Source organism: Lethenteron reissneri, chromosome 18, assembly GCF_015708825.2.
Source record: "Lethenteron reissneri isolate LAM-NWPU_2019-01 chromosome 18, ASM1570882v1, whole genome shotgun sequence".
Taxonomy (NCBI): Eukaryota; Metazoa; Chordata; class Hyperoartia; order Petromyzontiformes; family Petromyzontidae; genus Lethenteron; species Lethenteron reissneri.
The window spans coordinates 15,030,836-15,042,521 of record NC_083796.1 but is presented as its reverse complement, the minus strand read 5'-3'; the positions used below and the strand labels follow the sequence as shown (position 1 = coordinate 15,042,521).

At 55.2% G+C, this 11,686-nt stretch overlaps 1 protein-coding gene across 1 annotated transcript; it reads left to right on the top strand.

The window, feature by feature from the left end:
- The first annotated feature begins 1,713 nt into the window (after positions 1-1,713).
- Positions 1,714-10,953, top strand: LOC133343913 (betaine--homocysteine S-methyltransferase 1-like). The gene is made up of 8 exons (XM_061553918.1): positions 1,714-1,886; positions 3,309-3,441; positions 5,259-5,377; positions 5,777-5,968; positions 6,521-6,668; positions 7,338-7,520; positions 8,488-8,716; positions 9,738-10,953. Exons 1-8 carry the CDS (start codon positions 1,845-1,847, stop codon positions 9,928-9,930), a joined length of 1,239 nt encoding a protein of 412 aa, XP_061409902.1. The 5' UTR covers positions 1,714-1,844; the 3' UTR covers positions 9,931-10,953.
- The last annotated feature ends 733 nt before the right edge of the window (positions 10,954-11,686 follow it).

Genomic DNA, 11,686 nt, shown 5'->3' with positions numbered 1-11,686 from the left:
CGGTGGTGGCTGTGAGCGGGAATGGGGGTTCGTAGCGCGGCGCGCTACCCGCTACACGACAATGCGTTACGCTTCCACGTGCGCGGGTCACGTGACAGATACGACGTCACAGCTCACTTGCCGTGCAAAATAAATGCATTATTGAGCCCCCCCCCCCCCCAACAAAAGTGTATTTTAATAATGTTTGCATGGTGTACAGTCTGGAAAGTACCCACATGGCAAATTTCAAGTTCGTTGCATGTCGGGAAGTACGCTAAACAATTTGAACAGACACACATAATCACACATTTCGATTTAAAGCTTTCGTGACTGCAGGGTTTAATCTTCTTGGTTCTTTCGGTAAAGTCACGTAGAAGGGAAATAATAAAATAATACAAATAAAACATAATAAATACAATTCTCACGACGTTTCGGCCACAACGCAAGCAGCCGTCCTCAGGCGAAGAACAGGGCTGTCGGAAAGACAGCGTCCGAATGAACACCACCAAGCTTGGCAGCGTATATTTAAGCTGGGTTAGAGGAGGAGAGCGCCTTGACAAAGGATATTACATATCAAGAGAGTAATTTAGCATATTATGGAAAATGCAGGGTGGTGTTCATCTCTGCGTGATCCACCAACCCTTGCACACAAAGTGTCCTCTGTGTGGTGGGGTCAGGGCGGGTTGCGTGCCCCCCTCGATCCCTTACGCTGTGCTCATCGCTTGTGCGCTGGACAAGTCTGCGTCGAGCTTGGACCCATCGTCCTCCAGAGAGGGAACCTTGTTCATTGCATCTGGCAGTTTACCAGCATTGATTCAGACAAACGTGACACTGGATGTCGAAACCGGTCCAGAGGTGGGTCAATGCCGCTGGAATGATGCACTCTCAATGGGTTGTGGAATTCAAAAAAACACTTTGCACGCCTATCGTGTTGTTGTTGTATTGTTGTATTGTTTGTTGTTGTATTGTTGTTGTTGTATTGTTGTTGTATTGTTTGTTGTTGTAACTTTCTGACCCGCCCCTACTGGACATCTGTGAAAAAAAGCTTCCTAGCTCATCGGATTCCTCCAGGATAAATATCGACTCCGATTCCGAAGTTCAGCGCGCTAACCGCGACACTGCCGCTCCCTGCGGATCTCCAATCACGGCGACACCAACCACCCGCAGCTCGGGACCGACATCGCAGCAACCACCACCTGCACCACCTGCACCACCACCACCTGCACAACCTGCACCACCACCTGCACCACCTGCACCACCACCACCTGCACCACCACCACCTGCACCACCTGCACCACCACCACCACCTGCACCACCTGCACCACCACCACCACCACCTGCACCACCTGCACCACCTGCACCACCACCACCTGCACCACCTGCACCACCTGCACCACCACCTGCACCACCTGCACCACCTGCACCACCACCTGCACCACCTGCACAACCTGCACCACCTGCACCACCTGGACCACCTGCACCACCTGCACCACCACCACCACCTGTACCACCACCACCACCTGCACCACCACCACCACCTGCACCACCACCCGCTCCCACCAACCCGCTCATCTCAAGGTCGCGCGGAAGAACGAAACTTTGCTTTGTGTGTCTGTGTGTGTGTCTGTGTGTGTGTCTGTGTGTGTGTGTGTCTGTGTGTCTGTTTGTTTGTTCTCCTGCTGGCAAACACCGGCGACGATACCGCGCCGCTCCGCCTCTCGGGCAGGCTGCTCCCCTTCCACGGCGGCGCTCCGTATTTAAGTCCGCGTTGACGAAGCCGAGGAGTTCACCTTCCCACAGCAGCCCCTGCTCGCCGCCTGCGTGCTGACCCCCGTGCTGCCCCCTGAATCCAGCGGAGAGGCGCCATGTCCACCTCGTCGAGGAAGACGAAACCCCCCGCCAAGAAGGTAGGGCTGTGTGAATGTCCGCCCGAGTGTTGACCGAATGCTCAGAGCGTGCCACGCGCGTGAGAGGGGGGCAGCCTTACCTTCGAGAAAGACGAAGCCAATTCCGATGGCAAGGGCCAAACTCCAAGGCAGAAGAACGAGCATCCGGGTGCTGCTGCACTGATGTTTCTTAATGTATCGACCCCAGACAGACCATGGGCTGCTGAGCCCACCTTGGCTGGGATTTGAACTTCCTCGCGAATGTGAGTCCGGCCTCGTGCCAGACAACCACAACCACGAGCGGATGGAGACCACGTGTCGGTGTTTCTTCCCACGTGGAATTAACCTCGCGATGCATTTCATTTTAAATTCGCGAATGAATTTGCGACAGGTGACTATCGACCGACGCTGTGGCGGCCACACCGCGGCGTGACGGCCCTTCATTCCTTCCTTCCTTCATTAATTCCTTCATTCGTTCATTCAATCGCCCTTCAGCCGCAATTGATGTTCCACACATTTCTGGCGCGCGATTGAGACGGTTTCAATTTGGCTTCCGGCAAATTCGAATCAAAAGTGAACCGTTTAAAAAAGAGGGAGTTGCATGGAAGCACGTGTCGCACCGTGCGTAGCCACCCGTGCTGACCACCACGGGGTCACTGGGGCGGTCTGAAGCGCCGCGCGTGACCTCCCCCCGTGTGCGCACCGAGCTCAGCGCCGAACATGAGCAGCTGCCCATGGCCCCGTGGGCTCTCGGGGTCTCCCGTTGCACTCGAGAGCACTTCTCACGGCGCGCATCTCACGGCGCGCATCTCACGGCGCTCTCGCGCGGTCGATTGAATGAGAGGCATCGCATTTGATATGCCAGCTGCAGTGCGGTATATATATATAACGCATTATATAGACATGTCAGATAATATATATTGGAGTGGAGCGTCAACCGTTCTCATCAATAATCCTGCCATGGGAAGGTAGAATTTCCAGGGTGGCCAACAGAGATGTGTGAACACCCCGTTGCTTGCGGTGTGATCAAAGACACACTGACACAGCCTTGATGCAAACACTGCACGGGTTTGCTCTCTGCGTTTAATTTGTTGTCCTTCCCCGCTTGTCTTGTCCTCACGAGACTTATTTGTGAACGAACCCTGCGTGCATGACAGCAGCCGTTGTAATAAATGAATCGATGCGTGCATCGTGAGCGCAACAATCAGTGCACGCGCATTCATTAGCGTTTCTATTTTACATATTTCACTCGGAATATCCCTTGAGATGGAACCATCTCGTTTGCTATCATTGCCCGGCGTGTGTTCATCGACACCTACGCGGCAAACACTGAATGACACGGATGCCAGCACATTGTGAACATCTTTAACGTGTGCAGTTTGCATTTACACAAAATTCACATCCACTCCTCTGCCTCCGTCCTCCCCTCCGCCCGCCCCACAGGGCATCCTGGAGCGGCTGAATGCCGGGGAGGTGCTGATCGGTGATGGGGGCTTCGTGTTCGCGCTGGAGAAGAGGGGCTACGTGAAGGCCGGGCCCTGGACGCCGGAGGCGACCGTCGAGTACCCCGAGGCCGGTGCGCGCCCTCCTACTCGCCCCCTCCCTCGCCCTCCCTCCCCTCCCCTCCCTAGCCCTCCCCCTCGCCCTCCCTCGCCCTCTCTCACCCGCCTCGCTCTCCCCTCCCTCGCCCTCCCCTCCCCTCCCTCGCCCTCTCCTCCCTTGCCCCCTCCCTCGCCCTCCTCCTCGCCCTCCCCTCCCTCGCCCTCCCCTCCCTTGCCCCCTCCCTTGCCCCCTCCCTCGCCCTCCCTCCCCTCCCCTCCCTAGCCCTCCCCCTCGCCCTCCCTCGCCCTCTCTCACCCGCCTCGCCCTCCCCTCCCTCGCCCTCCCCCTCCCCTCCCTCGCCCTCTCCTCCCTTTCCCCCTCCCTCGCCCTCCTCCTCGCCCTCCCCTCCCTCGCCCTCCCCTCCCTTGCCCCCTCCCTCGCCCTCCTCCTCGCCCTCCCCTCCCTCGCCCTCCCCTCCCTCGCCTTCCCTCACCCTTCCTCGCCCTCCCCCTCGCCCCCTCCCTCCCCCTCCCCCTCGCCCTCCCCCTCCCTCGCCCTCCTCCTCGCCCTCCCCTCCCTCGCCTTCCCTCACCCTCCCCTCCCTCGCCTTCCCTCACCCTCCCCTCCCTCGCCTTCCCTCACCCTTCCTCACCCCCCCCTCGCCCCCTCCCTCGCCCCCGCCTCGCCCTCCCCCTCGCCCCCTCCCTCCCCCTCCCCCTCGCCCACCCCCTCCCTCGCCCTCCTCCTCGCCCTCCCCTCCCTCGCCTTCCCTCACCCTTCCTCGCCCTCCCCCTCGCCCCCTCCCTCCCCCTCGCCCTCCCCCTCGCCCTCCCTCGCGCAGCCCTCCGCTGTTCAACGCTGACAGGCGCCTGCCGAGAGTGCAGGTGACGACGCACGGGCGATCGATTCCGTGTCGGGGTCGCCACCTTTTCCAACGTAGACCAAAGCCCGCACGTATTCCTCGGCCAGCCGAGGTCGATAAGAAGTGCGCAGTTTTGCTGAATTAACCCGGAACAGCGAGTGTCAATGCTCGGGCACACGTCCCTGTCCAACCTGTGCAGGTGGAAACCCTATTCACTCCCGTGGAGTCGCTGTGCTGCGAAATACCTCCACAGGCCAACACTGGTGACACCTCCAGGTGGCCTGGTGGCACTGGGGTCTCATCGTGGAAATGTCAGCGCATGATGAAGGTCGCCACCTCTCTATATTTAACTGGGTCAGCCCGGGAATTGGCGACTGTGTTCGGGAGGCAGGAATTGATTTTAATTGAGAGCTGCTATCATAATTGTGTTGGACAGTATTGCAGTCGACCGCACAGTTTTAATGATAGAAGTTGGTCTCTACGCTGACTGAGACATCTGCGGGGGGTGGAGCGGGGGGGATTGGCACAGAGCCAATAGCGCCTAGATCCTGGGTTGAAGTGTCAGCCACTGCCTGTGATGTAACGGGGTTCTCACGTGGAGCGAGTAGATGGTCACCATTATTAAGTGCACAAGAGAGCATTACACTACATTTGGTCTGTTACACAGGCGACTTGTTCCAGCTCTGAGAACTTGAATAAATTGTCATTATCTGCGATTGCGATCGCGATTATTCTGCGACCTGCGTATCCAAAGAAATCCCACGAACTTCACAGCCACAGCTGCGTGGCCCAAAGTCGCCTCCAGAGAATTCGGATGAAACTCATGGCGGGCGGGTTCACACGCCGGTCAAATCCAGAGCAGACCCTTCGCGGTTGCCACAGTGGCTCTTCACTCGGGCGTCTCAGGATTCGCAGAGGGAGCTGGAGAGGCAGTTCTGCTCTGACCACGATCGTCTCATCCTTGACACGCTGCACTTCGCCTGTTGCAGTGAGGCAGCTGCACAACGAGTTCCTGCGAGCGGGCGCCGACGTGATGCAGACCTTCACGTTCTACGCCAGCGAGGACAAGCTGGAGAACCGTGGCAACTACGTGACCAAGAAGATCTCCGTGCGTACGGGGTGGCCGGGTTCTGCTCCCTTTGCCCTTAAACCCTTTGAGGAGGTCACCATGTACGCTTCCAATGCCGTCTAAACGTACAAGTTACAAAAACACGAGCCTGACGTTGTCAAGTTTTATTTTCCCCAACCACAGCAACATTAAATGTAAGCGGAGTCCAGTCAAATAACTGACACGTTGCATCTGCATGGGGCTCAGCAGTTTAGCGTGTGTAACATGCAGTGTGCACCCAGATATTGAGTTTGTTTCAGCTGCTGTTTGCGATTTAATGCTCACAAATCGGCCATAGGCCCTGGTGGTTGAGCCTCAATAGCACGGAGGCTCAACGGCACTGGAGTTGAGCGTCGCGGGCGAGCGAGTGAGCGAGAGTTCTCGCTGTCGGCCTCTCAGAGCGCGAAGGTGAACGAGGCGGCGTGCGAACTCGCCCTGGAGGCCGTCTCGGGCACGGCGGCCCTGGTGGCCGGCGGGGTGAGCCAGACGCCGTCCTACCTGAGCAACAAGAGCGAGACTCACGTCAAGGCCATCTTCCGGCAGCAGCTCGAAGTCTTCGTCCGCAAGCAGGTCGACTTCCTCATCGCCGAGGTGGGCGACGCGACGCGTCTCTGACGACTTCGCATGGGAAGGACAAACTATTCACTACTATTCACGACAGTAATTTTTTTGTGCGGTGTGACACGCCAAAATGATTCAAATACTTCTCATTAGCAATTTTGTAGATTTTTTTGTGAGGTGACATTGGCTCATTTCTGTCAAAGATCTAACTATAAATAAACATTGCTCCGCACATAAATCTTATGTGTAATGAGGTGCGCACCACGATTCTCACAGAACAAGACGGTCATCTTCTTGTGCCACTGAAGATGATCGTCCCCACCACAGCGGTGGCTCCCAACATTTCTTATGTATTTGGAGACCGCTCTCCACCCGTGAAATACCACGCACCCAAAAAGAACCGCGTTTTCAGAACGAAAACAACTGAACACAACGACACCCGCAACGGGCCCGCACGGCCACCTCCTGCGGCCTGGCCGAGTCCGCGGCGGGCTGGGCACGAACGGCGGGCTGGGCACGGCCTCTACGGGGGGAGCCGCCGCGGGCGGTGCTCACGCGCGCGCGCGCCGTGCGAGTGCGCAGTACTTTGAGCACGTGGAGGAGGCGGTGTGGGCCGTGCAGACGCTCAAGGAGACGGGGATGCCCGTGGCCGCCACCATGTGCATCGGGCCCGAGGGCGACCTGCACGGCGTGTCCGCTGGCCAGTGCGCGGTGCAGCTCGTCAAGGCTGGTGCGTGCATGCGTGTGTGCGTGCGTGTGTGTGTGCGTGCGTGTGTGTGTGTGCGTGTGTGTGTGCGTGCTTACGCGCATATATTTCTCAACCATGAAAACCTCCACTGCATGGTCACATCTCCATGGCTATCCTACCATATTCTTTTCTGAATTTTCAAGTTGCTTAGCAATAATTACCAACGATTAACCATGCCTGCGACGAAATCCCAGCATTATCTGAAACCCCATCTCAGTAAACATGCGACGTTGGTCCAACGTTGCATGATTATCGTGAAAAAAACTCGAAAGGCCACAAGCCTCATTGTAGTTGCTTGGTGAAGATTCCTGCTGCCAGACGACAACAACAACAACAACCGTCAGTCCCCGGGTCCACTTTGAGACCAACGCTTGAAGTGTGGAGGGCCCACTGGCGGAGCTAACGGGAACGGGACACACCCAGGTCCCAGGTGCCAATTTATCCTCCAGCGCTCTGCTCGTTGTTGCGAGCCGTCTGAGCCACGCGGTAACACCTAGATATATAAGTATGTTGAACTTCTATCGCACCGTACGTAACCAACACAAAAAAACACATAGGCATTACCCCCTGCCTCACCCCCCCCCCCCACACGTGTGAACGCGACGCCACTAACAAACGGGGCGCACGCTCGCGTCTCCCCCCCCCCCGCAGGGGCCGACATCGTGGGCGTGAACTGCCACTTCGACCCCAGCACCTCCCTGCGCACCGTGAAGCTGATGAAGGAGGCGCTGCAGGCGGCCGGGCTCAAGGCGCACCTCATGACGCAGCCGCTGGGCTTCCAAACGCCCGACTGCAACAAGCAGGGCTTCATTGACCTGCCCGAGTTCCCCTTTGGTGTGCCACACACTCGTGGGGCGCCCGCCATCAGCAAACTCTCTATGTCTCGCTCGCTCGCACAACAACAGCACCAGCTGATCGGCACACTCAGCGCGAGTTGACGAATGTGTTGAGTTGTTGTTGTTGTTATTTGCGCCTATGCGACGCTGCAGTCGCAGCATCGCCAAATAACTTGTTGAAATTTGCAGGAACGGGTCGGTTAAGCACGGATATTTGTGCAAATTTAAAACCTTCAGGACTTGTTAGCCGGGAGATGTCAGTATGGTGTCTTGATTCTTGAATCCATCTTGCACGGTCTTTTAAGAGGTATCCCTTCGTATGTGTGGGTTTCCTCCAGGTAAACTGGTTTCCTTCCACATGCAAACACTTGAGAGTCAGGGAGGCTGATAATATCACATTATTATGATTACTTTGTCTCTTCACATGCTTATGTGAGCACTGATCAGGGTACGTTTCTATCGGGAGCCCTGAACCAGAAGCGGAAATTCAACATTCCTGATAAACATGAAAGTCAGCAATCATCACATTTCGGTGAAGGGCTTTTCAGATGTTCATTGGACTGGGGGCACAGGGTCACGAACCCAACTCAGCACCACAACAACAACCGACGTTCACCACTAAGTGGCATTGGCGTCCCCGCAGCGTTTGTGCCAAGCTAAATGCACTTTAAGGCCACGTGAAGTGTCGAAGGACCGCTGGCAGGAGGTCACATAGCAGACTCATGGGTTGACTGACTGAGATGACTGACAAACGCACCAACTGTGCTCCCCAACGGTGCCAACTTTCTGCGTGTTAGCACCATGAGCGTGGACAAACATCCCCCGTGTCACCTGAACAGAACTGTTGTGGCAAGTGCTGCTAGCGAGCGGCACCTATGAAGAAGGCACCACACGGTTAGGAATCGCGCCGACATTTCTCGACGCTCGTGCCGTGTCGCCTCCACCCCTCCCCCCTGAACCTCCAGCGCTGGAGCCGCGGATATGCACGCGCTGGGAGATGCACAGGTACGCGCGCGAGGCGTACGCGCTGGGCGTGCGCTACATCGGGGGCTGCTGCGGCTTCGAAGCGTACCACGTGCGCGCCATGGCCGAGGAGCTGGCCGTGGAGCGCGGCAGGCTGCCCGCTGCGTCTGAGAAGCACGACAGCTGGGGCGCCGGGCTCGGCATGCACACCAAGCCCTGGGTCCGCGCCAGGTAGGCGACTCGCTTGGGTCGCGATGTTGTTGTCGTGGTTGTCGTGGAGGAATCCCGATGCGTTGTGAAGCTCCTGTTTCACAGACGTCCGTTGAGGTGGCACAGGGTCAGAACGACTGCTGGACATCGGTGAAAAAAAGAGCTTTGTAGCTCATCGGATTCCTCCAGTATCGATACGTAGTCAGATTACATCACCAATACAAAATAACGATATGAGTACAGAGTAAAGTAAATATAAACAAATCACTTACAAAACATTTATATAGATAAAACTCTCAATTTTCTTTATCTTACCAAGGTAAAACCCACTACGCTATTGGCTTCTTTTTCAGAAGCGACCTATCACAAGCGATAGCTCAACGAAGTGGCTTAACGTGTTGAACTTCATTCGCACCGTACGTAGCCAACCGTGCTATTCGGAGGTGCGGGTGAAGGACAACGAACTCATCACACGAAGCTCACAGGCGCTTCTCACCCGTCACAACCTCTGGTTATTGATCACACCGACATGGATTTTCTGCCGTGTTCTTTGCCGAGAGGTGCCTGTGCATTCAGACGGTGGCCTTTGTTAGTCGCTGGCGGTGCCCGCGAGTCTTCAAGTCTCGCGCATTCTGCCGTGGCACACACGTGTGTAGCACCTCCCCCACGTGGCACATCACCGCATGGGCCTCTGAATCCACTTGGCAGTGTCTCGCACCGCTTGTTAGGCCAGGCCAGAAGAGAGGTTGGGCTGATTAGGTTGTTGCAGCTTAAGGCGGATTATTGTGTTGTATTAAGTACTTAGAAAGTTACTTTTCAGTTTCCCATTATTGGACATTCATACACTGATGGTTATTTTGTGTTTCAATTGCTTTATATGTACAGACAAGCATGTGTGTGTGTGTGTTCAATTAAATATCCAGTACCCTTTAAACCCCAGCAAAAGCTGACCGAGTTCCCCAAACGTTGATCTCAGCCGGATTCCCGTCGAACGGAGCCGGGCTGCCGCTCACTCACGCCCCGCGGCTGTTTCGTATCGCAGGGCCCGCAAGGACTACTGGGAGAAGCTGGAGCCATCCACGGGTCGTCCCTTCTCCTGCGCCTGCTCTCACCCCGACAGCTGGGGCATCACCAAGGGCCACGCGGACCTGGTGCAGCAGACAGACGCGACCACGGAGAACCAGCTCAAGGCGCTGTTCACCTCGCAGAAGGGCAAGGGCAGCAAGGCCGTCTAGCGCCTGCAGGGGGCACGGCCCCTCCACCGTCAATTCTCGCACAACATCTTCTTGGTTCTTTCGGTAAAGTCACGTAGAAGGGAAATAATAAAATAATAAAAATAAAGCATCATATTTCCCTTCGACGTGACTTTACCGAAAGAACCAAGAAGATGAATCCCTGCAGTCACGAAAGCTTTAAATCGAAATCTCGCACAACACTTCACAATACCGGCACTTGTTGACTCGTGATGCCGCTGCAAGAAAGCACGTGTAAATTAGCATCCATTAAAGTGCAACTGAATGTGACGCTGACAACAATGGCGCTGTCTTTTCGCGTGGTGTGGTGAGTGTTCGATTTCGTTCCCTCGCCCCCCGCGTCCTCCCCGCGAGGGTTGCCCGCCACGACACCCGAGTCGAGCACCGGGCACGTGGACGCATGGCACCACGCCGCGTGCTGTCTGCTCTCGCGTTGTAGAATGGCATAGACCCAACGAGCTGCACGTTCTCCCTTTTGCAGCAAGATTCCACTTGAAGTGGACGTGACGTGCATCAGTATCTCTCGGCGCCGTGTGAATTGATTGGCTTGACGAGGACATCAGAGAATGGTGCCGGAAAGATGCGCGAACTACTTGAGCACATTTTTCACAAGACGGAGGAAAGTGGAAATAAATGACGACACGTGCAGTGGAAACCTACGGGCTATTTGCCCATGGATCGTGATGATGATGATGATGAAGAATGACACTTTACTCTTTGGTTCTTTTGGTAAAGTCACGTAGGTGTCAAATAATTTATTTTATTTTCTACCTACGTGCTTTTACCGAAAGAACCAAAGAGTATGGATTCCTGCAATCACGAAAACTTCAAATCTAGATTAGAATGACACTTTATTCAGTGGCGGCTCCTGCAAAATCTCTCAGGGGGGGCAAATGTCTGGATGATTGATAAGGTCCACCCATGCAATGGATAAATTAACAGCTTAAGCATGTAAAGGCAACTTCACTTCTTTAATATTAATGAAAAATAAAGTGACTTACAATACATCTTGTTTGTTTCTATACTCACTATTAATACAATCCACTCAAGTTTCTTTTATTAAAGATTCCACTAGGTGGCGACAAATTATATTGTTGGATGAAACGTGCTTACGTATGATGACGTAAGCACGTTAGTGCGAGCCCTCCCGGAAGTCATAGAGAATGCATCGGAGCGCCCCGTTCGAAAAAAAACATCTTTGAATGTAAGTCTATGGGAACACTCTGGGCGATTCTCAGCCGGAGTGAAATCGCCCAAAAAGAGGCGGTACTCCACAGAACGTGACATGACGCTGATTGGACTATATCCAGAGGCACAGTAACGGCTAGCGTGACTCTGTGGTTTAATGACATTGGTGGTGCGTCGCCCAATCGCCCTAATGAAGAAACCGCCCCTGACTTTATTCATTTTGGCAAAGTAACCGGGGCAAACCAAAGCGTGGTGGTGAGGAGCGGGATGGTGGGAGGGGTGGCGAAGTTCCTGAACGCAAACGACAGCACCGACGATCTGACATGAACGGAATACTGTCCTGTAGGAGCATGATTAAAAATAAAAGTTTTTATTGCAACTCAACGCGAGCCCGGTACAAAGCGCGGCTCACAGAAGGGGAAACTCCACGCACAGCAGCAGCAGCAGCCCGAGTGGGCGTCCCGGGGCCAGGTGGGAACCGCGTGCGAGGGAGTTTACATGAATGTTCATATGGAGAGGGGGAAAAGGGTAAGGAGGGAGATCACTAACA